Raw genomic sequence first — 27,485 nt, 5'->3', positions numbered from 1 at the left:
GTTGGCATTTGTGACCTGGAAAAACTCACTGTATGGGTTGGGGGAGGGGAGGGAACTGTGGTTAAAATCCAGGCTCAAGGACATAGTAATTATGTGAACGTTAGTAAATTACTTAACATTTCTATTCCTCAGTTTTGTTACCTTTAAAATATGAATAATCATATTACATAGTTCAAAGAGATGATGTAAGTCTTAACCCAGGAAATATATGCAAAGTACTTAGCACAGTGCCTGCCGATGGTCAAGTTGTCAATAAATGTTTACTACTATTATTATGTTTATTGCATCCATGAAGACAAAATGTATGCTTTGGAAGCCAAAAGGTGTCTTAGGAATGATGACCTTGGATTTACCAAAGCTGCTGAGTCACATGTGGATGGGTGGAATTCAGTTTAACCCTGTGATAACACAAATTTGGATATCATTCAGTTAGCAGTTTCCCTTGCCTTCCAACAGTCCCTGTTTTCAGCTGTGGGATTGGCTGAATTTCTTATTTTCTGAGGGGGCAGGGGTATTAGAAAGTGACAGCCTCAAGACAGTTGGAGTTTAATTCAGCACATGATCATATTTGTACAGCTGGAGTTTAATTCAGCACATGATCATATATGTACAGTATAATCTTCATTGTTTTTAGTGATATTTTCAACCACTTAAAAAACACTGTTTTTCATTAACTTCATAAAAATGTGACTTCTTGTTGGCAATACTACATTTTTGGGAGTCCACTTATTTCATTATGGGCGGGTCTTGTAAAGTAATCATCACTGAGGAACTGTTTGCCTGCACTTTCATGGGTATGTATGTGTTAAAAGGAGACAGAAGCAACTCACTGCACATTATAGCTTGGCTTAGCCTCAGTGTGATTTGGGAGTTTGGTTTGGTTTTGTTTGCTTTTGCTCCTAAGCATAATATTTTGGCTTTTAAAGCTTGCCTCTTGACAAGCCACTGCCTGTAGAGATTACAAGCGGTTGGAACTATTTCAGACTTGGCGCGTAGGCCCATTTCTTCTCCGTGTGAACAAGAAGTATCTGGGCCCGTCTGCCAGCCTTTGGAAAGCTTTCTTTACCTAGGACTTATTATTTGCAGGGGCAAGTTAACCTAAGCTGTTGGTGGCAACACAAAAGGGAGTAAATGAAGGCAGATGATGCCAAAAGTAAGCATTTTGCTTCAGACTGGTGCTCACCATGGCAGGGACTGCAGCAGCTTCCTTACTCACCAAAAATCCAGTCTTCTCCAGGGCCCAACAGAAGGACTATGGAGGGAGTCCTTTGAGTTGCTGACAATATTTGTTTGGAATGATTTACCAGTCCTACATACCTGCCTGGCTAATCTGGGAGCAGAATGTGCCCACGGGATGACAACTCCCATTCTCACCATAGCTGAGTTTCAGCTGGGGTGTAGTCTGGAGTTTCATCTTCATTTCTCTATTGCCCAACTAGTACTGAAGAAGTCACTGAAGCCCAAAAAGGATTTTTACTCTGTTAAGCAGAATCTGATTTCTGTGATACTAGAACTACAATGATGCATGTAGTATTTGTCAAACAGGGGCAGCATTCCGCATTAAAAACTAATATTTAGGATAAGTCTGATACATACATCAGAATCCACTTCTTCCCCATATTTTTTTATTTCATGATAGAGACAGGGAAGGAGATTATATTCCTAATTTCTAATTTTTAGTCTACTTTTGCAAAACCTAAAAAATGAAACATGAAAAATTAGTACTGACTACTGGATGTAAGAAATGTGAGCCTATAAGCTTAAAACCAGATTCTGGAGCCAGACTGTCCGGGTTCAAATACTGACACCACCACTTATTAACTGTGCAATCTTGAGTGAGTTACTTAACCTCTCTGTGCCTTGGTTTTCTTGACTGTGAAATGAGGAACACAGCCATTACATAGTATGAGATCAAGAAATATTTATCATGATTATTATCAGCTCATTTTAATCTTCGAGTATAACAGATGTGAGAAACAAAGAAAAACAACAATCTAAAAAAACAGAATTAAAAAACCTAAATCCAAACTATCATTTTGAAGTTATTCTCTCTCTACCACAAGAAAGAAAAAAAAGGTAACTGCATCTATACTAGTTTTAGATTCTCTACATTACTCTACAGAATAGTACCTCCAATTATAAAATTACATTTTATACTCTACTGATTACAGGATGAGTTAAAATCTTGGACATACTTTGTATTTGGCTCTATGTGTAAGAGGGTAAGAAATGACACAAATCTCATGGACAAAGAATAAGTAAAGGTGGTTTCCAATACCTTTCTCTCTTATCCCACATGATTGAATTTTGGCAAATTAAAATCTCCTTCGGTCCCAGTGTTCTCATCTGTAAAGTGAGAGGGTCCCTTTCAGTTCTAATAACAAACCAATAAACTATTTTCTAGACTGAGTCTTATATGGTCTGAGAGACTAGCAAAAATACTTTTAATATTTGAACTTTTCTATAATTTTGTTCCCTCCTACCCACAAACATAATTGCTTCTAAGCTAATTATTACTAGAGTATGATAATAGGTTCACAGTAAAAAATGGTTATTCATTTCCTTTTGGATAGTGTGTTTTGCAGAGCCTTTTACTGGTCTGTGAAGCACTTGTCACATGGTTTTTCCAAGTTTTTCTTTATAATTTAGTGGGAATATAAGAGCTTTCCATGATTTTCCCCATGAATCTCTAAATCCTATAGGGTAATATCAATTGGTTTAAGACTACTCACTCACACACCTTATATTTTTCTCTTAAAAGTTTTAGAAAAGGAACTTTATATAATTGAAAAATCCTTAAGAACAAGAAATTGGTGAAAATAAGTTGTTGAAAGGAGCTAACAAACTCTTATTACTATCGCTAGCAAATTGATAATTAGCATCTTTTTTTTTTTTTTTTTAAAGAAGATGTTGGGGGTAGGAGTTTATTAATTTATTTTTGCTGTGTTGGGTCTTCATTTCTGTGCCAGGGCTTTCTCTAGTTGTGGCAAGCGGGGGCCACTCTCCATCGTGGTGCGCGGGCCTCTCACTATCGCGGCCTCTCGCTGCGGAGCACAGGCTCCAGACGCGCAGGCTCAGTAGTCGTGGCTCACGGGCCTAGTCGCTCCGCGGCCTGTGAGATCCTCCCAGACCAGGGCTCGAACCCGTGTCCCCTGCACTAGCAGGCAGATTCTCAACCACTGCGCCACCAGGGAAGCCCGATAATTAGCATCTTTAACTAGAGTAGTTCAAAGAGTATTTGTCCTTATGTGCTGAATGCATTATTTCTGAAGCCCATGTTACTTAAGATATACAAAAATACATAAATTCTAACAGTATACAATGGAATTAATCTGTTATAAAGAACTAATATACACACAATATGAAGAGAACAAAATTATGCTGTTTTTATAAACAACCTAATAAAATCTCATCAATAACTCCACATAATCACTTGTGCAAAAGTCCTTTAGAAATGATAAGGTGCAATTCAAATGTAAGGAATTATTTGTTCTAGCACCAAGAGTTTAAATGCTTCACACTAACTGAGTTGATACTTTCTTTTGAATTATCATATTGTGTATAATTCAAGTAGATTCCACCATGGCTCTCATCTTACTTCTTAGGACTGGGTGATTGAAAAGCACTGTGCTTACTTTAAAAAGTCACTAGCTCATTATTCTCTTTACAAATAATTCGGCATAGTGTTCTTTTATTTGGTGGATTACCATAATTTATCTGAAATACAATTTGCTTTTTCAGAAATCTGATTTACAGGAAGCTTTTTAGGAGATGGCTGCTTTGTGAAACATGAAACACCTGACCTGACTTTACTCCTCTTCTAAGAAAACTGACTCCGAAGTTTAAAAACAAAAGCAAAAACAACACTGGTCAAATCATTGGGGTTAAAAGGCTCATCCTGCTCAGTTTTGAAGACTTTTCTGAGTCTCTTCTGCATTTCCATCCTGGATCCAAAAGAAATCATGAACTGAGTTGGGCATTGTGCCCATTTTATAACTTGGTAATGACTAAATGTAACTGAAACAACACTAATTGGAAAATAATCTTCTTTTAAACTAAATGTTTTGATACATTGCACCATTCAAATATTAGCCCTGAAGAAAGATGAGATTTTCATAGTACTCTGGATTTCATTTGTTCAGTTGATCAAATTCCACTCTATGGTTTCTGCTATGATACAAAAGAAAAGGATGATCTAAGTTTGAGATGGCTGTTTGCTTGTGGTGTACACACTATGGTGGGATTTATGAGATGAACAATAAATGAGTTAAAATTTTATAGTTAAAGATTAAAATATATTCTTGCTCCTACATACTTTATATTTTTCTAGATTATTACAGGCTCAACTTCTTACTGATTCAAAAGACTGGGGAAAAGACATACTAAGCATTTATACAAACACTTCCAAGTGGGTACACTACTCAGAAAAATAAATTTTACAATAAAACACTAAAGTGGTAGCAAAATAAACTTTAACTAGAATCCAAAAGTTAGGGAAATAAACAAATCTCATTTACTTACAAGTTGGCTTCGGTTTTGGAGGAAATTTGGTCCGGGTAATAGCCAAAATTAAGAAAATAGTAACTGGCCATAAAATCAAGACAAGTGTCCAAAGCTGCAAAGTAATGATAGAAAAAAAATGTTAATTATATTGCTAAACCAAAACACCTGACAAGAAGTACATTATACTATAAAATTCCAACACAAGCCAGATATTTGCCTGAACATATTATTAATAAGAAAGGAATGAGAGAGTTTTAAAAATGCAAGAAACCCTGAAATAAACACAAGAAGGATTTTTCCAGGTTTAAAATCTTAAAATAACCTTCTGAAGCCCCCTGTCCAGTCACCTTTCATGACTGTCCCAAGAATGATGCTCTTCAAATTCAAGTATGATCAGGAACTTCCTAACTTGAAAATCTTTTAGAGCTTCCCAGTTGTTTGTTGGATAAGGCTCAACATACTAATAAACAGGGCATATAAAACCCAACCTAATTTCGACCAAGGTGTATCTTACCACTTCCAATATTAGCATTCTACGCTCAGGCATAAAGATTAGTGTGTGACATTGGCTGATGGCTCAATAAACATTGTTGAACAAATGAATGAATGAATGGTTGAGTCAACAAGTAAAAGAGTAAACAGAAACTTAAAGTTCTATGCAACCCCCTCCAAACCACTATAAATACTATCTTGTGTCTGCTTCTATTATAGAACTTATACTCTTTTTATCAATATATCTTTTCTTTGGCTTGGCTCATGAAATGAACTGGTAATTCTTTTATGGCAAGAACAGTGTCTAATTCATCCCTGAATTTCCACTGGTATAGAATAGAGGTTCAATAAATGAATATTACATTGAAATTTCTATTAGAAAATTTCACTGTAAGACACTCAGGAGTGGCTTTCCTCCCCATGTAAACATGATGCAGTTCATAAGACACTATCTGCTTCATATTTTACATACCAATAAAATTGGTTCCATAGCAGTGAAAAACATGTATTCACAAGAACATTAACTGTGCCTATAGTTAAACTATGTTTCTATCTGATTATGCAGTCAGACTTGTTCTCATTCTTTCCCCATTTTTCAGAGATTTGCTTCTGCTAAATCTCAAACTACTGCCTGGGGCTCTTCAATTCTCCAAAACAATCTAGACCCATTCAACTATTGATCCTTAAGTAACTCCCAACCTTAATTTTCCATGAAAATCTCCATGTGTCTCTATCAGCACTGATCTCCTTGCTGGCAGATCTGTCACCAAATTCTTAGAACTTTGGGTTTAAGGGCAAGTTTTAGAAAATGGAGGAAGTTGACTGTCGATCTGGGGAATCCTAAGGTACTCAGTTTAACCAGAGCTTAAAAGCTCCCAGACAGGCTCAACAGCCTAATCTATAGAAGCACTTCTCAAGCATTAATGTGCATACCAAATCACCTAAGGATCCTGTAAACACATAGATTCAGATTCAGTAGATCTGTGGCTGGCCGGAGGTACTGTATCTCTTTCTAACAAGCTCCAGGTAGGTGATGCTGATGCTTCTGTCCATGGTCCACACATGGAATAGAGGAATTCTAAATGCACACCACCCTACCTAACTAGCAGGACTGTTTACAGTCTTGGAATATTTTTGTTGGAAATTTCCTTTGAGATCATCTAATGCACAGAATTCTGGGCATTTCTAAACTTGGACAGGAAAAAAAGATCACATTTTTATTTTCTCCAGCTTATGACTCTTTAGTATTTCCATTAATGATGAATATAGGCTAGGAACCACAATGTTATTAGAAGTACCTGTGACTTTGTCACCAATAGAAACCACAGATATTTTCAAATCATATTAGTGTTGTTGCAGATACTTCAAAGTGCTGTTTATACTCATCACAGCATTAAAATTATAGCAGTCATGGATTCACCTTTATTTATTTATTTAATGATAGAATGAACATGCACTACCGTATCATAAACTTGCTTTTCAATACCTTAATAACTGAATTTCAATATAATTGGTTTTATTTGCAATTGTATTTTTTTCACTGATTTAAGAACATTATTCTTAGAAGGGCCATAGGCTTCACCAGGCTGTCAAAGACATCCATAGCACAAAAGAGGCTAAGAAGCCTTGATCTGATCCAACTCCCTTTTTTATTCTCTGGGTTGCAGAGGGTTAGCATAACTTATCCAAAGTTACATACCCAGTTGGAAAGCAGAGCAGGGGACAAGGATGTTAACACCAAGATACTTAAGATAGCATTAAAAAAAAATCATGCTGCTCCGAGGAATATGAAATACGAAAGTACTACAGGAAGTGTATTGGAAAAACATGCGTGTTATGAAAATATAAGATGTGTTATTAATCTAGCCTATCTCTGATATATTTGAAAATTAGAGTCTATTCTTTGAAGATCCTACATACAATGTACAATTTTTATTCTATGTGACTCATTTGAAATGTAGACTATAAGGAATTAAGGTTAAAAATATTTAATGTTTGTGGATTTATTGGTTTTATATTTGAAGCCATAGTTATCCTTTTAAAAATGTACTCATCTGAGTAGGTTCAGTGCCCCACAGCTACTTTTAGGAACATCTATTCATTTTCCATAGCAACCTCATGAGAATTCAGTGAGCAACCGAGATCAGTTACACCAACCCAAATGTACATTTGCATTCAAATAAAGAACATATGTCATGGGATATCTTTGTTATCTTTTGGTTGATATAATTTTATGGTTTCATGCAGATGTTTTGGTAATTTTGAAATTAATTTTAGACATGATTTAGATCCAAACAAAAATGCAGTATCAGAGTAGTTTAAGGCACCCTGTTTTAGGTAAAATCCACCGCAAGCCCATAAACAATCTATTATCACAAGATTTCCCCCAGGATTTTAGGTCAGAGAGGTTTGGAGAACATTTCTGCATACAGCACTTTAGAAGGATAATAAATCCAAAGCCCTCCACACTGTGATCTCAGGAACGTTAAGGTTGACAAGTTAATCACAAAAGCAAGAAATAAAATTTAAATTTTCATAGCAGCAGGATTGCTCTCAACACCATTCTAAATATTATCATAAACAACCTAGAAGCAAATGCAATGTCAAGGATCCAAATATTAAACCGATGAGCCATGACTTTTTTTGTTTGTTTGGAGAAAAGGCTAAAATGTTGATTTTACATATACAGACATTGGGGCTACCTGAAAACTTTGGGAAAAATAGTTTTTAAGAGTTTCATATTTTTGCTAATATTTTAATCATCTCACACATGCCTCTATACCTCACTTGCATTCCATACTCCCTGCATTCTTGACATCTAAGGGCATATGCACACTGAGTAATTTACAATTCCTTAGTGGGCCGTGGCATTTGTCTCTTTTTATTTCTCCAGAGTTTATTTGCTATTGAGATGTTCCCTTCTGTTTGCTTTCTCTTCACTTTCCCCTTTCTGAAAAATTCAGTGCCCAAAATCCCTTAGGTGGGGCAGCAAGGTAAGTTCACATTAGGACTCGGGGCACCACAGTGACACAGTAAGGGAGGTGGGTCCTTAGCAAGGTGAAGAGGATATCCACAGTGCGGCAGCCAGACATGGGGTGTCAGGACCCAAGTCGGGTAAGGAGGCTGTCTGTGCAGGGCAAGGAGCAGGTGATTGGTTTCATATAGGAAGGTTGATTAAAAGTAAACATATCCCACATTAGAGGAGCCTGGCTTTTCACTATCCATCAGAAAAATTATAAACATGATAAAGGGTGAAACTAGAATGAACCCGGTAGTGTTGGGGTACAATTAAAGATATGGCTATGAACTGCTGGTTCATGAAATATAGCGATAAATGTGTGTGTATAACTTCTTTCTTTCTTTCCAGTCCCACAAGTTGTTTCTGCCTCATTGTGTACTTTCTCTGTCCCAGACCTGAAAATACCCATTTTTTTCAAGAAACACTAGCTTCTTTTAGTGGATGAGAGCTAAGTGTGCTTGTTGCTATTAGGGTATTGCCATGTCCAAGCTTGAGCAGAGCTATAGAATATATGTAGAATGTATGCAGACACAGAGATAGTTAGATACATACATACATACATAGAAAGAAATAGGTAGGTAGGTAGACCAATAGACAGAAGAGGACTAAATATACTGCTCAGAGAATCTCAGAGAATGATGGGGACACATCAATAAAACACAGATACGGGGCTTCCCTGGTGGTGCAGTGGTTGAGAATCCACCTGCCAATGCAGGGGACACGGGTTCGAGCCCTGGTCTGGGAGGATCCCATATGCCGCAGAGCAACTAGGTCTGTGAGCCACAACTACTGAGCCTGCGCATCTGGAGCCTGTGCTCTGCAACAAGGGAGGCCGTGACAGTGAGAGGCCCACGCACTGCAATGAAGAGTAGCCCCTGCTTGCCACAACTAGAGATAGCCCTCGCACAGAAACGAAGACCCAACACAGCAAAAATAAATAAATTAATTAATAAACTCCTACCCCCAACATCTTCTTTAAAAAAACAAAAACAAAAACAGAGCATTTGCATGGACCCTTCCTTCTGTTTAAAAAAAACCAACACAGATACCTGCAAATGACCATAATTGAGCATCAAATCTGACCCACTGGCCAAAATTAAACATTAAAGATATTATGTTAATAAAAGAGTATATCTAACTGAATAAATTAGGAATCCATGAGTCTACGTAAATATAAATAAATGTATAAGGAAACAGATAAATTGAAAGTTTAATGAGGAATGGAATATGTAGCTGGTCTCAAAATATTTCCCCATAAAATGAGACAAATTGACATCATGCTCCACCTGATGTGATGCAATATGAAGAACAGAGAATCACTTCTGTGGTATTCCTTCCAGAGGTAAAAAACCTGAGTCTCTACTAAATGAATATGCTACAAAACAACAGATACCTTACAAAACAACTGGTCTTGAATGTTCAAAATGTGTCAGGGTCATTAAAGTCAAGGAAAGACTACCAAACTGTTACAGACTGAAGGAAACTAAAGACATGAAAACTAGATACAGAACATGACTGGACTATTTTTCTATAAGGACATGATTGGGAGAATTGGTGAATCTTGAATTGGATCTAAGGATTTGATGGTGGTATTGGGTTATATTGGAGGATTTCCTTGTTTGTGAAATATGCACACTAAAGTATCTGAGGTAATGGGGCACCAATCTCAACTAGCTCTAGAAAAAATATATTTGTACTGTTCGTGCAACTTTTCCTTAAATTATTTTAAAATTAAAAAATTTTAAATTATTTTAAAAGTAATTCTTTTTGAAAATCCAGAACCAATTTTTAAAAGACAGCAAAAGAGGGGCTTCCCTGGTGGCGCAGTGGTTAAGAATCCACCTGCCAATGCAGGGGACACAGGTTCGAGTCCCAGTTTGGGAAGATCCCACATGCCATGGAGCAACTAAGCCTGTGCACCACAACTACTGAGCCTGACCTCTAGAGCCCGCAAGTCACAACTACTGAGCCCACATGCCACAACTACTGAAGCCTGCGTGCCTAGAGCCCGTGCTCCGCAACAAGAGAAGCCACGACAATGAGAAGCCCGCGCACCACAACGAAGAGTAGCCCCAGCTCACCGCAACTAGAGAAAGCCAGTGCACAGCAACAAAGACCCAACACAGCCAAAAATTAATTAATTAATTAAATCTATTAAAAAAATTAAAAATAAAAATAAATAAAAGACAGCAAAAGAGAAGAGGACCAAGAAAAGAGATTTAAAGAGAAAAAAACATGCTTTCTATCTAGGAACTCTATCCTGTTGCACAACGCAGGTGGTAAGTTTTGGAGAATTAATGATGATGACAGGACACACTTCAGTGGCCTTGAAGTCAGTGAGGTCATCCACTCAAAATTCTAGGTTTAAATCTTAAGAAATTCCTTGAACGAACCAAATGTAAATTCACTCCAAAATTTCCATTCACTACAAGATCTGTAGTACTTTTTAACTCAATTGAATTACCTAGTAACATTTGCCTCTGCATTTGCTGAGAACTTTTGTTTCGAATCTCTGAAAACCTTTCAAATCTAATTTTCTGAAAAATCTTGGCAGAGCACATAATTTCAACTTTAAGTCATTCACACTTCATTACTTTGTTAGAACCCTTTATTCTAATTATTGTTAGTACACCTGATTCCATTTGTGGCCATCATTTTTATTATGTTCTTATTTTCATTGAAAGTAAATAAGAAAATAAGATACAGGTGAACTTTAAATCAATGTATTACTATATATTTAAAAATTTGAGAAACTACTACTATTTGAATGCCTGTAAGTAGGATATTCACTCTCTAGTCTTAATCATAAATGTCCTCATTTCCTACCATCTATGCTTGTCCCACTTCACACAGTTACATTACCTGTCTTGCCCTTACAGATATTTGAGTTTGTATCCCTTGCACTAGAGTGGTTAGAAGTTAGTTATGTCTGAAATGAATAATACTGAATATCAGTACAATTTCCAGATTTCAATGGGGATTCTTCTCCTTAACTCTGAAAATAAATAAAAGTAAAATGTTTAGGATGAAGATTCTCCATTTCCCTCCATGAAACCACAGTCTTGGAGAGTCTTAAGGAAACTTACAGTTTAACATACACTATAGTAATCATTCATATAAGGCTTATACATTCATTAACACAATAAAAAATTATTGAGCACCTACTGTATACCAGGCACTGAGGATAGAGCAATTAAAATTTTCAGTCTTTTGAGGAAGGGAAACATGAAATAAATTATCACCAAATGTAATAGATAATGCTAAGATATAGGAAGTCAAGAGTGTGAAAGGAAGATAAAGCAAGGGGAGTTGAATCTAAAGCTAAAAGATGAAAAACGGCCAGGCAGAAGAAAGGATATGTGTGTTGGATAGAATATAAGAAAGAAGTGGGAGTCTTTCAAGCAGGGGAAACATATGGGTGAAGACCCACAAACGGGAAAGAGGGTGGAATATTCCAGGAAAAGAAATAAGTCCAGAATGACTGGTACATGAAAAGTTAGGGAAAACATTTCTGCAATATGGTTATGCAGCCTGTACTTGAATGTTTCTGGTGACTAGAAGTTCAATATTTCACGAGACTTCTTCATTATTTGACAACTCACATTGTCCGATTTTTTTGCTCATATCAAGGTGATATCTTCCTTCCCATGACTAACACTTATTTGTCTTAGTTTGGCTTCCCCTCCGGCAGGAGAATTCTACAAATATTTGAATAGAGACAAAATCCTCTCTCCTCTTGGGTACCAATGCCAGTTCCTTCAGCAATTCCCTGTTAAATATGATTTCAAAATATCTTCCCCTGGGTGAATTCTTGTTGTCAAGTGGTCTTCTTAAAATTAATATCAAAATTCAATAAAGTACTCCAAATGATAATAGCTAATATTTGACTGCTGACAATGTGCAAGGTGCTACATTAAACACTTAACGTGCACTATCTCATTTAATATAATCACCTCATTTCCTCTTGCAGATGGGAAATTAGAATCTTAAAGAGACTAAATAAGCCTTCATTCCATAAGCCACTAAATGCTAGAGCTGACATTTGGACCCAGGGAGCCTGACTTCAGCACCTGCACAGTTAACCACTAAGTTTTGCAGCCAAACCACTACAGAATAGATTACTAGCTGCTCTCTTTGATTGCAATACCACACTTTTATTAGTTCAGCCTATGACAGCATTGAAAGTCATTTAAAGGTCGAGCTGTAACCTAGAATCATAACTTTTTATTACAAACCTGAAAATAAAAATCGCCCAAACTTTCCTATATAAAGTATACAGTCTTTTTCTTCCTCTTCTATTCCTTCCTTTTTGCATTGTCTATTAAGTCAAAGGTGACTGTTACTTGGTGTTAACAAGGGGATTCCAAGGTTCATATTCAGAAGTTAAGAGTGTGATACTTTAGATGTGAAATAAACCTTAGTTTCACCCCAAAACAAGGAAACAAACGTGGCACAAGAGTTCTGTTAATTGGGCTTCCTGCTAGTGAACACTGCCATCTACATAAATAACCCGTCTAAAAACCGGGATCAAGCCAATGTTCTGAAATCCATATTTATAGATTATAATACAATTTGAAGATTGGTAAACCTTCTTTGATGTTTATGAAAATAACACATTTTTATTGGGCTTTAAGCTAATTTATTTCTCTATTGCTTCCACTTCTAAAACATCTTTATCTCATTTACTTTTTGCTTGACTAAACTAATAAAATGTGCATGTCTGCTATGTTCCAGGCACCGTAATGAACAAGTAGATACAAATTTTTTGAACAATTAAAAGGGCTTAAGGGAGTAAATGGAACAGATCCAGAAGAGGTAAAAGGGCCTGGAACATTTGACCGTGTAGTTGAGTGACTTGTGCAAGACTGAATTCATTTTAATCTGATTTAGAATTAAACTTGAAATTCGAGTTTAATTCTAAATTGTTTTAATCAAAAAATTATTTTAATGCATGGACCAACCTGTTTCAAAATTTTCAAGTTAAGTCCTCCTTTTTCTTTAGCCATTGTGAGGGAAAATTACATGAGCAAGGTGAGGATTGGGGAGGAAGTGTCAAATTTGATCCAGTTTTAGAAGTTTATCAAGTTGTAGGAATATCTATGATAGAAAAACTATGTCTATCATCAACTGAGCTAAAGTGTGATCCACCAGCTAAATAGTTACAACGGAAAATAAATAGTTGAAGTTAATTTTCCTTCTTTAGGTCATAAGTCTGGAATTAGACTTCTATAGAGACTTGTAGTCACTTCTTGATATGCCTATTTAGAATCCATCTTCTTAATGAAAGATAAATTCTTATCTTGCACTATCTAGTCTTTGAACCTTCAGTGCCTTTGCTGTCACAGGACTCTGTTTCCTGTCATTAACTAGCATCTCATTAGGTGAGCCTCTCTGTTGCTAACCATCTCCGGTGGAATGTATGCTCATTTTTCCATTATTTTTTATAGTTAAATTACAAGACCAGCAGGGTAGCAACTGAATCTGATTGACTTTCTCTATTGCCTAACATTTCTGTTGGTGCCGAATGTATTTTTTCACACTCCTCTAGTATTCATTTTTTGCAATATAATTGAGAATTGGTATTACCACTAACATTGAAAAACAGCAATATCTAAGGCCTCCTTAGCGAATATGATCTCTTTGTTGATGGGCTGGACTCTGAGCAGGGACTAGAGAATATTGGGAAAGGAAACTCAACTTAGGAGCAATAGAGAAGCAGCAGGAGGTAATGGAAAGAAGAGATCCATTTTTGGTAAAATATAACTTTCTGTTTTTAAACTCACTATGTGACTCTGGACAAGTACTTTGAGCTCTCAGGGGCCCTGTAAAATCAAGGTAGTTAGATAATCTCAAAGAGTTCAGAATTCTGACATTTGATTTTACAAAAAAGAGAGAAACATTAACTCTAAGAACAATTTTGAGGAAAGTCACCTGAAAAATTAAAAATCCTGGGCTTCCCTGGTGGCGCAGTGGTTGGGGGTCCGCCTGCCGATGCAGGGGACGCGGGTTCGTGCCCTGGTCCGGGAGGACCCCACATGCCGCAGAGTGGCTGGGCCCATGGGCCGTGGCCGCTGAGCCTGCGTGTCAGGAGCCTGTGCTCGCGGCGGGAGGGGCCGCAGCAGTGGGAGGCCCGCGTACCGAAAAAAAAAAAAATTAAAAATCCTGCCTTCCCTTTTTTGCAGCCAGGTCAACATGTAGCTTATTCCATTGTTATTTTACTTCTTAGACTGCATAGTTGTTTAAAATTGTTTTTTCACTTTCTAGTCTAGTATATACTATTATAATAAACTTTCTCAGTCATCCCCACTCAACTTTAATTAATTTTACTATATATTTTTTTCTTGTTTTGCATCTCCATTTATAGATTCCTAACTTCTTCCTCTATACACTATCCTTCCTACTGCCTTGCTCTGTGATTGACTCTCTTGAAAACAAAATGGAAGAGGATGGCATGGAGGTGATACTAGCATTTTTCCTTAACGTTCACTAATGACTATACATTTCCAGTGTCACACAACTTAATTTCTATTCTTCTGGGTATAAAAGTATATTTTTAAAGTGCCATATTCAGAACAATTACAAAGACAGAGATAAAAATACTTGCATTTTAAATAACTGATTGATGGATGACAAAGTCCATTTCCTATACAAAGTAGACTTTGTCTTCTCCTCCAATTTATATACCCCTTCTTTTCATGTTCTGTCTTCTAATTTGTCTATATTTTCTCTTTTCACATTTTAAAAACATTTATCTTCTTTTAGATTTTTTAATCCTAACTTTCCAACCTCTTGATTTTCTTGTTCTTCCCTCTTAAGTAACACTGGCACACATATATCCCTTCCACCTGTGTCCTCAAGTCCTCTCTTCCAGTGCCAAGACACAGGATTGGCTCTAGGCAAAACTATGAGGAAATACACCTTTCTTTGTCCTCTACCTCTCCACTTAAAATTGTCTTTCCTTCTCCTTTTGGCATCACCATTTTCTAAAGGTCTCTTCTGTCCCTCTGGTTACTCATAATGGATTCTGGTGGGCCTTCTGTAGTGCCCCAAATTCTGGACTTTTAATGATCTCACTTCCTGCAACCAAGACTGTGCTAGGTCCCATTCTCTCAAGGTGCTCTTAAGATCTGAATCATTTGAGGTCCCAAAATGAACTAATAGTTCATGTATTCTCTTTCCCTAGGCAAAAGTATTATTATCAGGGGCTTTCAGGGATTTTGGTTACTTAGGAATAATATAAGTTATCATAGTGAAAACATTTTAGCATGCCTGACTTTCACCTTCTGTAAATATGCCATGTCCAGCAGAAATTGACTAAAATGGAGAAAAACTCTAAAGTAGAAAATTGATATGCCAGTTACTTTACAGATGAGGAAGGAACTTATTAAAGTTTCTAAAGATAAAATTTCTTAATGAAAAAATCTATTCACCTGAGGGTTTATTTTTAATTTTTAAGTAAAATGGAATTGTAAGAAAAATATACCACCTTAGCATTCAGCTTATCAGCAACAGATATACGTTTTCAGTTCCTTTATTCTTTTATTTTTAACTATTGAGTTTTCATCACTTAGGGACTTTACTGTATATAAATTTCTTTCTTTCTCCCTTCCCCTGGATTTCCTTTCACCATTACTTTGAATAAAATATGACACAGACATTGCCCCAAATCCCTCTATAATCTATTTGCCAAGTGTTTCACCATTTATAAAGCACTTTGAAATACATTAGCACATTTGGTTCTTACCACCCTATGAGACAGATATGGTAGACCAGATGCCCATTTTACAAATGGGAAAACCAGTGCTCAGAGAAATTGTGATATGCTCTTTAAGTCATGTATCTAGTGAGGAATAGAACCAAGAAGCCAATTCTTGTCTTCTAACCACCTCCACCTACCCAGACTCTTTCCCCGCTGAATTCCACACAGAACCTACTGTGGGAAAATTATGGAAAGTTTCACTTTTGTGTTGTTTCCGATTTAAGAACAATGAAGTAAAAATATTAATGATTTAAAATTTTATATCCACACCCACACCCGTGTAATCACATAATGCCTTGTGATTTTAAATCCTATCCACCAAATTCACAAAGGCAAATCAACTTCTCCCTTGTACTATATACATCAGAACACTTGTAAGGTGTAAGTAAGTAAGTAAGGTGTCAGGCACTGCAAGCAAACCTAGAGTGAGATAAGGTGTATAGATAAACTTTGGTTTCTATGATGCATATTATTTGCAAATATTTATATTATTAATTTTAGGCTGGGAATTACCTTCTAAAATGAAGTATATCGAATGTCTTTTTGGATTTCTCCAGTTTTCAAACATTCTTCTGAATATGCAACAACTCACAGAAGCCAGTTCCTTTCTCAATCTCCCTGCACTCTATCTGGTGAGGATGTAATAGCTGGCTATGTAATTTAAAAAGCAAACATGAGTGTAAGAGCACACACACAAAAAAAGATGCTGCAATAAGCAGAGTAGACAGATTGTAGCAGTAAAGTGATTCAATAATACTCTTGAAGCATCACATATATATTAACCTTTGTTTGGCATTTCTAGTAAATAATTTTTCTTATCAACCAACCTTTCTATTGGTTTTGGTTTTTAAGTACATTTCTCCCCCATTTATTGTACCTTTCATCTGAAACTTTTCCTCATCTCATTTTTAACAGAATTCATTAGAAAAATTTCTGAAAGCATTTTGGCCCAAAATCTAGAATTCAACACAAGTCCCAATTCAACCAGTAACAAGATGTATCCTTTTCTTGCCTGGGACATGTCCAGGTTTATCCTTTTAATTTACTGAAATCAAAAGGCAGCTCTGGGGGCATGTTTAGACTCACCCCATTAGCTGTAAGACAGATGCAGGGATGATTTCAAAATATCTCATTCCTGCTTTAGAAAATGATTTAAAACTCTTCTCCTTCTCTTTTTACCTGTCATGAACACTACATTTTAAAATTGTCTGGAGCCTTTCCCCCAGGACCCCTTCCCTTGTTTTACTCACCGGCTGCCTTTTGATGCCTAGCCAATTTTTCCAGACCAGGACGTGAAGCTGATGAAATGGAGAAGCCATCCTTCAAACACCGCGAACAAGAGAATTCCTCTCTTTTCCTCCAAACCTCAAAAGAAGAATTGGTTCCCCGCCCAACTTGCTGCGTGTCAATGGATCAGAACCTTTTCATGGCATAGCCTTCCTGCAGGCTGGGGTAAGAAACCCACAGATCTTCTCTCCCTCTTGGATTTTTCCCTTGGGTTAATCCTGACCAAGGAACACTTCTCAACCAACTCTTTCTCTCAAACAAGGACCCAGACCAAGATCTTTTGGTGGCTTTTGCTTATTTTAAAATAGCATCCAGTTGCTGCTTGTTGCATGAAGTTTAGACTCAAGAGAGAATGAATATCCTTCAGATACTGCCTCCCGGAAAGGAAAAAAAAAAAAAAAAAAAAAGCTGAGCCCACACCTCCTACTCTCCATAAAATGAACTGCCTATCCACACCTTCGAGCAGGTGTCACCTGGCCTGGACACGTCATGAGGAGTTAGGTGGGACCCCTGCCAGGCCAGTAGGACTTGTCCTACATTCTCTCGCTTTCTTCACTACATAGTGCCTGCTCTAGCAGAGGCAGGGCACAGAGAGCATGTTACAGACTCTGGGCCTAATGACTCTCATAACAAAGTGTCATTAAGATGTTTTAAGTCAATGAGGCCAGAGCTCAGCTGAAACACTTTGAACCTCAGCCCACCACTAGGTATACTAGAGAAGGTCTCAATATTTAGCTTAAAGTGAGGCTGAATGCTTTGATTTAGCAGGAAGTGACTATGCTGGCTTCTATCACAATTTAGATTACAAAAAATGCAGAAAATAAAAGGTAGGCTGTAGGTGACAGAAATAATATACAATGGATACCCTCATTTGGGGGCCAGGGATTCATGTGTCTATTACAGCTATGTTGTTTCAGGCTTTTATGGTTAAAGGAGATATAGGTTGACCCAGGATATTTCTGAGTATATGATATAACAGAGTTCTACTGCACTTGAAATCTCTAAATCAGCAGGAAAAAATCTATTGTAGATTAAGGGAAAAGAAAAAGGCTTATGCTTGAATTATTCAAGGTACTTTATAATTAAGTAATTTTAATTGTGATTTAAGGGTATATACGATCCAGGAAGTCTGGAAGAAAGGCTTTTGGGAATAACCTTGCTTAAACACCTTAATGACAACCCACTCCCTCTGATTTTCAATGCCTACACAGTCTAGCTCCAGCCAATTTTCCAATCTCACCTTCCAACAGTCTATCATAAATGCGTGGCCACCTGCCAAACTGGTATATATTACGAAATGCAATGTAACCTCTGCTTTCTGGTCCCTGGCTTGCTTATGCTAACTCCTCTACCTTGAATACATGCCTCCCTCTCAAAGCACCTACCTCTCAAAACTGTCCCCAAATTGACATCTTCCATGAAGCCTTTTTAGATATACCCCTGTATATATATATATATATATATATATATATATATATATATATATATATATATCCCATCTCCTCTCTTTGAATCCAGTATAGTTTTTTGTTTATATTTCTTTCAAGGAACTTGCATTTTTGCCTTATTGTGCCCCACTCCTGACTGTAGATTGGGATGTTATTGACAGATACCTTAGGATTTCCCCTTGAGGGAAGAAAGAAAAATTTGGCAACCAGAAATGTGCTGCACCCAGAACACAAAGTTGATGAAAAATAAAGTTTTTAAGCAAAAACTAAACTGAGCAGCAAATAAAGACAAAGTTAGAACAATACAATCCATGAAAGAACACATTTACCCATAAGCTGTTTACAGATGTTATTCTTACAGTTGTACCGAGAAGTTAAATTACTCCCTTTGGCACGACTACAGTGATCTGCCATGGGACGCGGCTGTGCCACTGCTTCTGCCTGAGGCCAGCTCACCCAGCTTGTCTTTAGGAATGATTTTCAATTCTCAGTCCACAATATCTGCCTCTGACCCCTTACTCTGCTGTTGGTGACTCTACATCTTTGAGACTGACAGGTGCATCCCTTTATCAAGTAAGGAGTCATCACATCTACCAGAACATAGGCAGTGCTTACTTTTCTACATTCACTTCACCAGCAGTAAAAATAAAAATATAGCTTTATCATGGAATAGCTTGCACAAAATTAGTTATTACAAGGATTCTAGACTTCTGCTTTCCAGAGCACTAGTAATCGCAAGTTTTGGAGAACAGTTCAAACAGCACAAATGTGACTAAGCCATACTAAGAATTAGATTTGAGCATGCATAGTTATCCTCCTGAGGTTGGTCTCACCTACTAAACCTAGTTAGGATAAGAGCTCTGATAAAGCTACACAACTGTGTTACTGGTGGGCTCCATAAATGTTGGATGTGGCAATTCTTGTCAGTCAACCAGTCAAGTAACACACTCCAGGAGCAGGGCAAGAGGGCACTGGTCCAACCACAGATAAGATACTGATGTGGCTGAAACACATTAATTTGTTTTAATAGTATTTATTAAAGATCTACATTAATAATAACAATAATAATAATAATAAATACTAGATCACAAAGCCCATGTCTATTTAACTCATCACTGTATAATCCAAATCTAGCACAGGTCTCATCCTGTGGTAGGTGGTCAATTAATGCTTATTGAATAACTGAGTAGGAAACATTGGTTAAGAATTTATTGAATCATTATAAAAGGCCTATCCTATAGAAACTGGCATTATCCCCATTTTCAGAGGAAGAAAGTGACATTCATAGAGATGCCATAACTTTCCTAAGTTCACCCAGTCAGAAGTGGGGATGGTGGAAACAGCAGAGAGGGAACTCAAACCCTAAGTACATACTTTACACCTCTGTGTCGTGATACCTTCAATCCTATGTGATGCACTGCATGGGAAGAGCTGAGAAGAAAAGGAAAGAACTTCATGGTTTTTCCTGGTTCTCTAGGGGCCTATAAATCACTTGTATTAAAACAATGTTTTAATGTCAAAAATAAGTGCACAAAGAATAATTGCACCAGGAATTCAGGAAAAGGAATGCTGCTCTTTTTAGGTTTCTTGGTAGAGCAGCAAAGAACTTCCCGGCCTGGCCCTTGCCAGCCTCACCAGCTGTGTCTCTCCAGTCTCAGCCATCCCTCCTGCCATCTGCTGTAGTGCCTTGGATGAGGACCATCTACTTTCAGGCTTTGGTCATGCGGCTCCCTCTGCCCCAAATAAAATCATGCTCATTCCTAAAGGACTGACAAAAGTGCTACTTCCTCTCTGAAGTGTTTCCTAGCCCTTCCACCCACCACAGCCCCACTCCCGGATGAATTTAATCACCCCTTCACCTGTTTTACCACAGACCTCCATTCATAAAGAGAGTCAACTCCTTATTGGCCTTTGCCACAGACAGTTGGTCTCTTAATCTATACTCCAAGCCCCTTGAAGACAGGGACTGTGCCTTATCAAACACGGAGGGTTGGAGATTAATTCTTTATCCCTGGAGAATGGTGAGAACTCTGGCCTGATTAGATCTAAGAGCTGGTTTGAAGTGGTAGATGATAAAGTCTGGAGAGTGAGGGACCTTAATGCTAAAGATCAGAGGATGCCATGTTGAGGATTTAGAATGGGAAGTTCCTGGCAACTCTTCTAAAGAGACAGAGCATGATAAAATTGATGCTGTGGGAAGATGAAAATGTTAGTAGGATAAGAGATTCAGGTTAAGACCTGAAACCTCTATTTTGAATGAGTTAATGATGAAGTGAAATAATTTAAGAATTTTGATGGGAACCATATGCATAATTTTAGTCCTTGACTTCCAAATCTGTTTTTGCTCATAGCATCAGTGACAACTTACTTTTTTTCACACCATTTAATTGACTTTTACATTAAGATGCTACGGGATGCTCATCACACCAGGATCTAATCTTTATAATAAACCTGTGATGTCAGTTTATAACATCTGCTCTATAGATAAGGAAGCATAGGTCAAGTAGCTTTTCTGTGTTACACAGCTAATGAGTGTAAGGACAGTGATTTGAACCCATGTCTCTGTGTCTTCAAAGCCTGTTCTCCAATAGGCCTTCATAAAGCAAGCATGGATCAGAACACATGGCAAGCGTGTGCATTTAACCCAGGTGGAAATGTGAAATAAGTTGGAAAATTGAAGCGAACTCATGGCAAAAATAGCAGCATCCTCCTTTTATGAGAAGGGTGGGGTTCCACCAGTGGCTTAAGATAATGGGGCACTAACTGCTAATACCTCATTACCTTAGATCCACTGTGATATAAGGTAGTGATAGCCAATGCTATAAAACAGGTAGATGTGAGGAAGTTCTCAGATTCAGGATTTTCAGGTGCTTTATCAGTAATGAGACACTCCAATGATGATGTGGTTAGAAGAACTGTTTCCAGAAGCAACTGGTAAAAATCTGATCCACAAAACCAGGAAGATAAACATATTTTAAATGGACTTAAACAAGACTCACTCCAAGCTAAATTATAAGGCAGCTTCTCCTTCAAGGTGATACAATGGTACAAAATGACCCATCACAAATAACATGGTCTTGTAAGGAGAGCCATTTTGATAAACTAAGGATTATCTTACCACTGAGGCTGGGAATTTCCACCTGTGACTCTGGGAATTTCAAGGATGATTTAAAATCTTGCAAAGAATTACTCACCCACTCACCCAGGATGAGTAATAATTTCCTTGTTTAAACTGGTGAAGTATGTTGAATTAATTTTACTACGCATGTTGCTATAATCTTGTGGGGATAAGAAGTAAGAACTAATTGGTCCCTTTTTAGCCAACCTATTAAAACTTAAGGAAAGATTTGATGTAGGAGATCAGTCCTCCCTTTTTGCAGTATAAGTTTTCGTCAATTCACTTTAGAGGAAAAGATGAAAATGAAAAATACTATTATTGTTTTCTCCTTCTCAACTTTATGTCTTTCCCCACAAAAAATCCTAACACAGCTTAAGGGACAAATCTGTGTTTTTATCTAGTATTACTTCTTTCTTTATTTTCAAAAAAATACAACAAACCAACTTCTGCATGCGTTTTAGTCTTTGGTAACTAGCCTGTTCATGGAAAAAATTTTAAAAGAATATCACAAATATTAAAGGTTCCTGTATTTATGTGGCAGCATGTGTTCTCTTGAATACAACAGAAACTTAGAAAAATTTATTTTTTCTTGAACAAGCTAGAAAGTTATAATGTCTTGCATTTTAAAATTCCAAACCTACAGTATAGAAAAAAAGAAGTCACCGAGTTATCTGTGCCCTCAATCTTGGGCAACACTCAATTTTTCCACCTATTTTCTATGTGTATTACTACTAGATTACTTTGAAAAATCAGGACTGGGGTAGAAGGGGCTTGGTCAATGATTTCAATTTAAATCAATAATAAAATATTTTTGTTTAAAAGTCTCTGATTCAAGCACTATTTGGCTAGTCCGCAGAGAACTAAGGTCTTTGTTTTCATGCCCCTTCATGTGGCTCCTTTAATAGCACTTCCCTTTCATCAGGTGCCCTGCAAGCAATATATTGAAACAAAGGAGAAGAAAAGAAACCAGGAGAAATGGATGGGAGTAATTAGTTGTCATGTGTATTGGTATCTAATAGTTTGACTTCTGAACAAGAGAATATATTTTTTAAATAGGGTAGAATAAATTCACAGGTCCAGACTCAAAAAAATCCATTTCTGTATGTGTGTATATAGATATAAAAACATGCCCATATAGATTTTACAGACATAGAGACAGAAACACAAAACATATGCATAAGTATATAAAGAAATATTCACAAAATTTTAGCCATTATATAAGCATACATGAATTGTAAATGTGAAGAAAATGGTGTATAATAAAAATGAAACATCTGGCCCTTCAGATACACATTTTAATGAGTGCCTTAATGATAGCATGTGACAAATGGAGCATATGGTATGATATCAGTAAACTTTTGCTACAAAGAACTGGACAGATCTTTTGAACCAAATTTTGTAGCATCTAGATTTATCCACAGTATTTTTCTAAACATACAAATTCAAAACTATTTTAAATTAAATAACTGCACATTCATTAACTTCTTATTAAGTTTATACATTAACTTTCTTCTTAGGGGGAAGCATTTACATGTAACACAAAATGAATATATCTCAATCTAAAATGACAATTTCAATGACTGCAATGAAGCAAATCTTGCCCATTCTGCTATCACTCAGGCTTTCTCTCTGGACCATGGAACTGTCCTGAAAGCTGGTTATGATCTGTATAAAGGCCATAATAAAGACAAAACTTGTTCAAAACACTTCAAAAGGGCTTGCACAAACTTTCCTACCACTACGGGAAACGTAATCCCATTGTCACCTAGAGCTTGACCCTCATATCTTCAGCCTTCCTTCAATAATGAAAGTTCATTGTTTAGAGCAAACAGCAAGCATTTTGTGTAGCACCAGGAGCCCCTGAAATGAACTTCTGTTGACACTGTGGTTCTGCAGCCTCAGGAGGTCACTGGCAAGATGCCACTCTGATATAGCAACTTCATTCCCTAAACTAGGGGCCACGTGAGAAATGTCAAATCATGTTGCAAGAGAAGGCACTGACTTGCTGTAAAGGGAGAGAACACTACAGAAGCTTATTTTAAAAGAAATTTGTCTTGACTAACAAGGAAGTAGGGCTTTTGGGGGGAAAGAGCAGAGGGAACCTAGTGAGGAGACATATATTGGGGCCACTTTTCCTCTTCCCAGCTAGGTTGATCCTGGAGGCTCCAATGCTCTATCTAGAAAGTGGGGTAATAGTTACATTTAGTCCACAGATTTGTCGGGGAATTAATTAAAGGATCAAACAAATGTAAACAACTAGATATTACCTAAGTCCTCGCTGCCCCCCAGTTCCTACATCTGCGTATGTGGCTTGAAATAACACTCTATATAACCCAGATAGAAACTCAACCTATTGGTGGTGTGTATAGGAAAATCAAACAAACAAACAAACAAAAAACCTTCACACAAATTGTTTGGTGAGTTTGGTCCCCTTATTGGAGATGAGTGGCTCACAAACTGTTAGTGTGTGTGACCTCTCAACTTCACCAGTGCACGTCCTCTCCTCTCTCCCTCCCATCTCCTTGTTTTCTTCACTCCTTTCTTCCTCCTCCTGTTCTGGGACTATTAAATTCCTCTCCTTTTCTCTTGTTGAGTAGTTTTGCTTCCTTCTCTGAAGCTTGGATGCCTCCTTCTCACCAGACTCTAGAGGGATGCATTTACACCCCAGCTTACCAGTCACTAGAATAAGGGCTCTTTTCTCACCATAAGAAACTCTGGTAGCAGCTTCTGAAGAAGTAAAAACTTCACAAACTCCTTGCAGTTAATTCCTATTATTACTGGCTAAAATAATGCTTGATCACTTGGAACCCCCAGAACAATGACAATCAAGGAATATAATGAGATTAATTCCATAGCAATTACTTCAAACTCAAAGCAATATTCAATTACATATCAGGACATATGAAATGCTGTCATTTTCTATTTTTCCTATACCCAAGGCAGTTTGAGTAGAAGTGTAGACCCCTCTGGGATCTGTGACATATTCTCAGGGGCCCATGAATTCTTTTGAAGATTAATATTTTGGGTCTTTTATGTTTATGATACTCTGAAAAATTCAAGTCTATTCTACTTCATCTGGATGACCACATTATGAACAATTAAGTGGCAAGTGATCACTTATAACAGAAATGTTCAACCTTTCAGTGAACTGATAAACTTATCTAGATCCTCTATTCTAATGTGAAAACGACAATCATTACTTCTCTGTTATTGTAACTCAAACTCAAAAGAATCTTTAAATTCCTGTACAAATTATAAAAGTAATACTTCTCTGTGGCAATGATATTTCATAACTGAATTTTTTCTTATTTTTAATATATATTAAGGCTTTGATTTGCCATCATTAAAATGATGTAGTGAAGCAAAGAAAAGACTAATTGCAGTGAGTCAGTGAGAAAAGGTGGAAGTAGATTTAATGCTGAAATTATACTTTCATGATAATATTGAACAAATACATACAAATGTTTTTTTCAAAGTGTTCAGCACAGAGGAAAAAATTAGCAGGAAATGACTTGTTCATGACATTTTATAAACCAAGATTTCTTGGTTATACTTTAAGTTCAGAGAAGATTGCTCTTTGGAAGGCTTTGATTAAATATAAAGTCTGAGCTAGTGAACAAAGCTTTAAAATAATTGATCCCACCATGATTTGTATGTACATGCATTTCCTACATTTAGAATATACTGATTATACTGCCTCTTATTTGTTGGTTAGAATCAATCCACTTAAATATCAAAAAATAGCAGGTAAACATTGGACATAACCCCTATTATTAAAGGTATGAAGGACAGAAAATTAGATCATAAGCAACACTGAGAAACCGCAGGAACAAACATTTTGGGACCTGAGATGATCTATAGATGTGTCACTTGGCTAGGCTTGGTTTCCAGTTATTCATTCAAAGGCTAATCTAGGTGTTGCTGTGAAGGTATTTTGTAGAGATGATTAAAGCCCATAAACAGTTAACTTTAAGTATGACAGATAATCTGGGTGGGTCTGCTTCAATGGCTGAGAGGCTTTAAGAGTGAAACTGAGGCTTCCCTGATAAAGAAGAGACTTAGCCTGTGGATGGAAGCTTCAGCCAGAGTTTCAGCCCGTCCTTCCTGGCATCCTGCACTACAGACTTCAGACTTGCCTGGCCAACCCCCCTCAACTGCATAGCCAATTTTATGCAATAAATCTGTTAATAAAGATCTCCTGCTGGTTCTGCTTTTCTGGTGTAACCCTGAGGGATACAGGGCCCCAGCAATCTGATGACATGCAGATGTTCAGCAATCATAGGAATCAATATCAAATAAGAACTTAAGTCCAAAAGAACTTGGTAGTTATTTAAAAACTAACCTCTCAAATGTTCTCTTTTTTAAACTCTTGATTTTTAAAAAGTTTCTGAAACAGTTATGCCTATATCCAAATACTTGAAGGGAGAAAAAAAAAAGAACTTGCTTTCAATAATCTTTTTAAATGGTATCTATTACATATTTAATTCCAAAGCCAGCAGGTAGAAGTCTGGGAAATAGGGCAAGTTTGTCCTCAATCTCTCCTTACTTGTTTCACATTCAAGGAGAATCTTTTCAATCCACTTTGGTTTTACATTTGAGTCTGTCCTCATAAAACTTCCCAATCCTGGCTTTCTCTGCTCCCATCACCACGCACCCCATTTCCTCCAAATCAAAATTCCTTTTCCTGGTTTTGGATTTCTCAAGATTTTCTGATAAGTTAAATAAATGCGTGACACAAAAACAACAACAAAAAAATGGTATCTACTTCTTATGAAGAAACATTATTGATCATAAAACTGGGAAAGTTTCAAACAATTGCTGTAAACTACATTGGATGAACAACAAAGAGACTGCAGTGCAGGGATACTTCAACACTAGACAGATAGTTTTAGCAAATGGCCATTAGTGGTAGGTACCAGCATGATGTCCCAAACCCTCGGAGAGATCTGTCTCAGGGGTTACAAGTGGAGGGAACAGACAAGATCTATCACTCTAGTAGAAACCAATAAGGATCCAGAACAAATGTGGATCTGTGAGCCTCCCATTTCCCAAACCTCACCATCACCTTAGCTCCTGATACTTTAAGACAATAAAACCAGCCCTCAGTAAAACCCCTCATCATCTTGAAGAGGATCGCAAAGAATGACAAGAAATATAAAAGACTGAGAATTTATCTCAAACACATCAAGCCATCATAAAGAGGTTATGTAAACTGGAAAGGACTGTTAAACTGTATATTAGCAAGTTTGTAGAATTTTTTTCCCTCCATGTTATCCAGTGGACTAAAATATTATACAGATGATCTAATCTATTAGAGAAAATAGAGAAGCTGCAATTTAGTTACACATTTAATAGCAGCATGAGTAAATTGTCAACCTCTTTTATTGAAATAACTGGGATTGCAGTACTAACCAGTGTCAAATGATTTTCCAAAGCCTGCTCCCTGAATGGTGTTCAGGAATATACTTAAAGGGTTTTTTGTTTGTTTCAAAGCTGTGAGAAGAGGGATTATTTTATTTAAGGATGAGTTAGAATAGAAAGGCAATGGAATGAAATGTGTAACATCTATTTCTTTTCAGATAATTTGGACTAAATTTGAATCACTGAGGTTATAGGGTTAAGAACCAAAAACTGATGGAAAAGTTCACAAAAGATTTTGTGAAATTCTGAGTACAAGTAGAATTCCTTTGCTGCCCAGGTGATAAAATGTAGCATAAAATTAAAAGAATGAGACTGGTTTTCCTGTCAAACAAATGTTAAGAGCCATTTATAATCAGGAATTAAGACCCTGAATCCCTTTCAGACATCAAACCTTCTGGCACAGAGCAAGCTTGGAGGGAGAAGGCAAAGGGGACCCCA

At 37.0% G+C, this 27,485-nt stretch overlaps 1 protein-coding gene across 2 annotated transcripts in view; it reads right to left on the bottom strand.

Moving 5' to 3' along the window:
- ABCA12 (ATP binding cassette subfamily A member 12) overlaps positions 1–17,092 on the bottom strand; it is a gene marked incomplete at its 5' end in the record, with an annotated part of 180,642 nt that extends 163,550 nt beyond the window's left edge. For both annotated transcript variants that reach the window (XM_082630169.1, XM_082630170.1), the window contains 2 exons: positions 4,522–4,615; positions 17,024–17,092. In XM_082630169.1, the coding sequence (XP_082486295.1) occupies positions 4,522–4,615; positions 17,024–17,092 (163 nt within the window). The remainder of the gene's footprint in view (positions 1–4,521; positions 4,616–17,023) is intronic.
- Between the last annotated feature and the right edge of the window lie 10,393 nt (positions 17,093–27,485).

This window comes from Mesoplodon mirus (assembly GCF_964341445.2).
Source record: "Mesoplodon mirus genome assembly, chromosome: 8".
NCBI lineage: Eukaryota > Metazoa > Chordata > Mammalia > Artiodactyla > Ziphiidae > Mesoplodon > Mesoplodon mirus.
This window is presented reverse-complemented; position numbering and strand designations above follow the sequence as displayed.